The 707-nt window shown below is 58.1% G+C and overlaps 1 protein-coding gene across 1 annotated transcript in view; it reads right to left on the bottom strand.

Annotated features, from left to right (window-relative positions):
* Positions 1-269: 269 nt before the first annotated feature.
* Positions 270-707, bottom strand: part of TRAF2 (TNF receptor-associated factor 2) — a 19516-nt gene continuing 19078 nt past the window's right edge. The window contains exon 9 of the mRNA XM_009865830.1: positions 270-488. Coding sequence (XP_009864132.1) covers positions 270-488 — 219 coding nt within the window. The remainder of the gene's footprint in view (positions 489-707) is intronic.

The raw sequence follows: 707 nt of genomic DNA, 5'->3' as shown, positions 1-707 counted from the left end.
CAGACACGCAAGTCCCTGCAGGAGATCTCGTGCCCTGCAGAATGTCCAGCCCAAACCTCTTCTCAGGGAAGGTGTTGCTGACACCAGGGAAGAGGGTTCCCATCCGACACCTCGTTTCCACTCAGAGTGAGGTCCCTGTCTGGGAAGGGCTTTTCCCCTTCCGTTCCCTGCCCCCTCCTCGCTCCGACACCTGCCTCAAGTGCAGCACAAGAGGGGGATGCCCCACCCGGGGCTGGCTCTGCGTTCACTGCTCCCGGAGGTGAGGAGGGTTAGAGGCCCGTGAGATCGACGATGGCTTTAATAAAGATGGCGTCATCACGCACGTAGGAGTTCTTGGCTTCCATCACGGAGACGGGGCAGAAGAGCGGGCACCCGCTGGCGATGTTCATCTCCGTGATGGGTCGCTGGAAGGAGGAGGATGTCACGTCGGGTCGGAAGGCATCGATGATGTGCTCCCGGTTGTTCTGATCCAGAAGCATCAGGGTTACCTGTGGGGAAGTGCGAAAATATTTAAGAGCGGCTGAATAAAAAGGACGTGGAAACGCAGCTCTGCTCACCCGAACCCTGCGAAATGTGCAAGTGTCAACGCAACCACGCTCACACCGTGCGCCTACAAATCTGAGAAATGCCTCCAGACAGGGTCAGCGGAGAACGTCGCCCTGGTGACGTTCAGCAGAAACCTTCCCACATCCTGCCCTGTCACTGGA

Source organism: Apaloderma vittatum, unplaced genomic scaffold (assembly GCF_000703405.1).
Source record: "Apaloderma vittatum isolate BGI_N311 unplaced genomic scaffold, ASM70340v1 scaffold15683, whole genome shotgun sequence".
Lineage (NCBI taxonomy): Eukaryota > Metazoa > Chordata > Aves > Trogoniformes > Trogonidae > Apaloderma > Apaloderma vittatum.
Note: the sequence above shows the minus strand (reverse complement) of the source record. Positions and strands in the feature narration are given on the sequence as shown.